Here is a 649-nt window from a genome sequence, read left to right on the forward strand (position 1 = left end):
GCCCAGCTTGCCATAATGTCCCTTAACGTTGTGGAGGAGAGGACACTCTGCCAGCACCGCTCCCCCCAGGGTCTGCCAGCTGCTCAGGCTTCGTTGGGCGCCTTCATTCTCATAAGCACAACGTGGCTCTTCTTCCTACAGCCGTAAACCACCAGCGCCACGAGAGCAGCAAGCAGGGCCACGCACACCAGCACAATGACGGCCACCACCACCCCGCTCTGCATGCGTGTCAACCCCCACTGCCCCCTATCCTCCTCTTCCTCCTCCGCCTCCTCCTCCTCCTCCCAAGGGGAGACCGGCAGCCCCATGGGGGGCTCCGTCCAGGCACCTTCTGGTGATGCCACCTCAGAGGGGAGAGCGGGGAGCAGGGTGCTGGGATGGGGGAAGGCAGTAGGGGACTGGGGGGTGAGGAGCTGGTCCCGCGGTACCGCGGTGATGGGGGTGCCCCGCACGGTAAGGGGCTGGGCGCAGAGGGGGGTTATCTCGCCCACCTTGTGGGGGTTGTCCTTCAGCCAGCCCCGCAGAGGCAGGATGCCCTCGTCGCAGCGCCAGGAGTTGTTGTGCAGCTTCACCTCCCTCAGGGCGGCCAGCGGGGAGAAGATGCCGGCGGGCAGGTACTCCAGGGCATTGGAGGGCAGCTGCAGGGGCT

General features: G+C 66.3%; 1 protein-coding gene across 1 annotated transcript in view; it reads right to left on the bottom strand.

Moving 5' to 3' along the window:
- Nucleotides 1-83: 83 nt before the first annotated feature.
- Nucleotides 84-649, bottom strand: part of LOC104538384 (leucine-rich repeat-containing protein 15-like) — a 1,749-nt gene continuing 1,183 nt past the window's right edge. Inside the window, 1 exon segment of the mRNA XM_010181569.1 lies at nucleotides 84-647. Within this exon segment, the coding sequence (XP_010179871.1) occupies nucleotides 84-647 (564 nt within the window).

This window comes from Mesitornis unicolor, unplaced genomic scaffold, assembly GCF_000695765.1.
Source record: "Mesitornis unicolor isolate BGI_N332 unplaced genomic scaffold, ASM69576v1 scaffold32373, whole genome shotgun sequence".
In the NCBI taxonomy this organism is placed as follows: Eukaryota; Metazoa; Chordata; class Aves; order Mesitornithiformes; family Mesitornithidae; genus Mesitornis; species Mesitornis unicolor.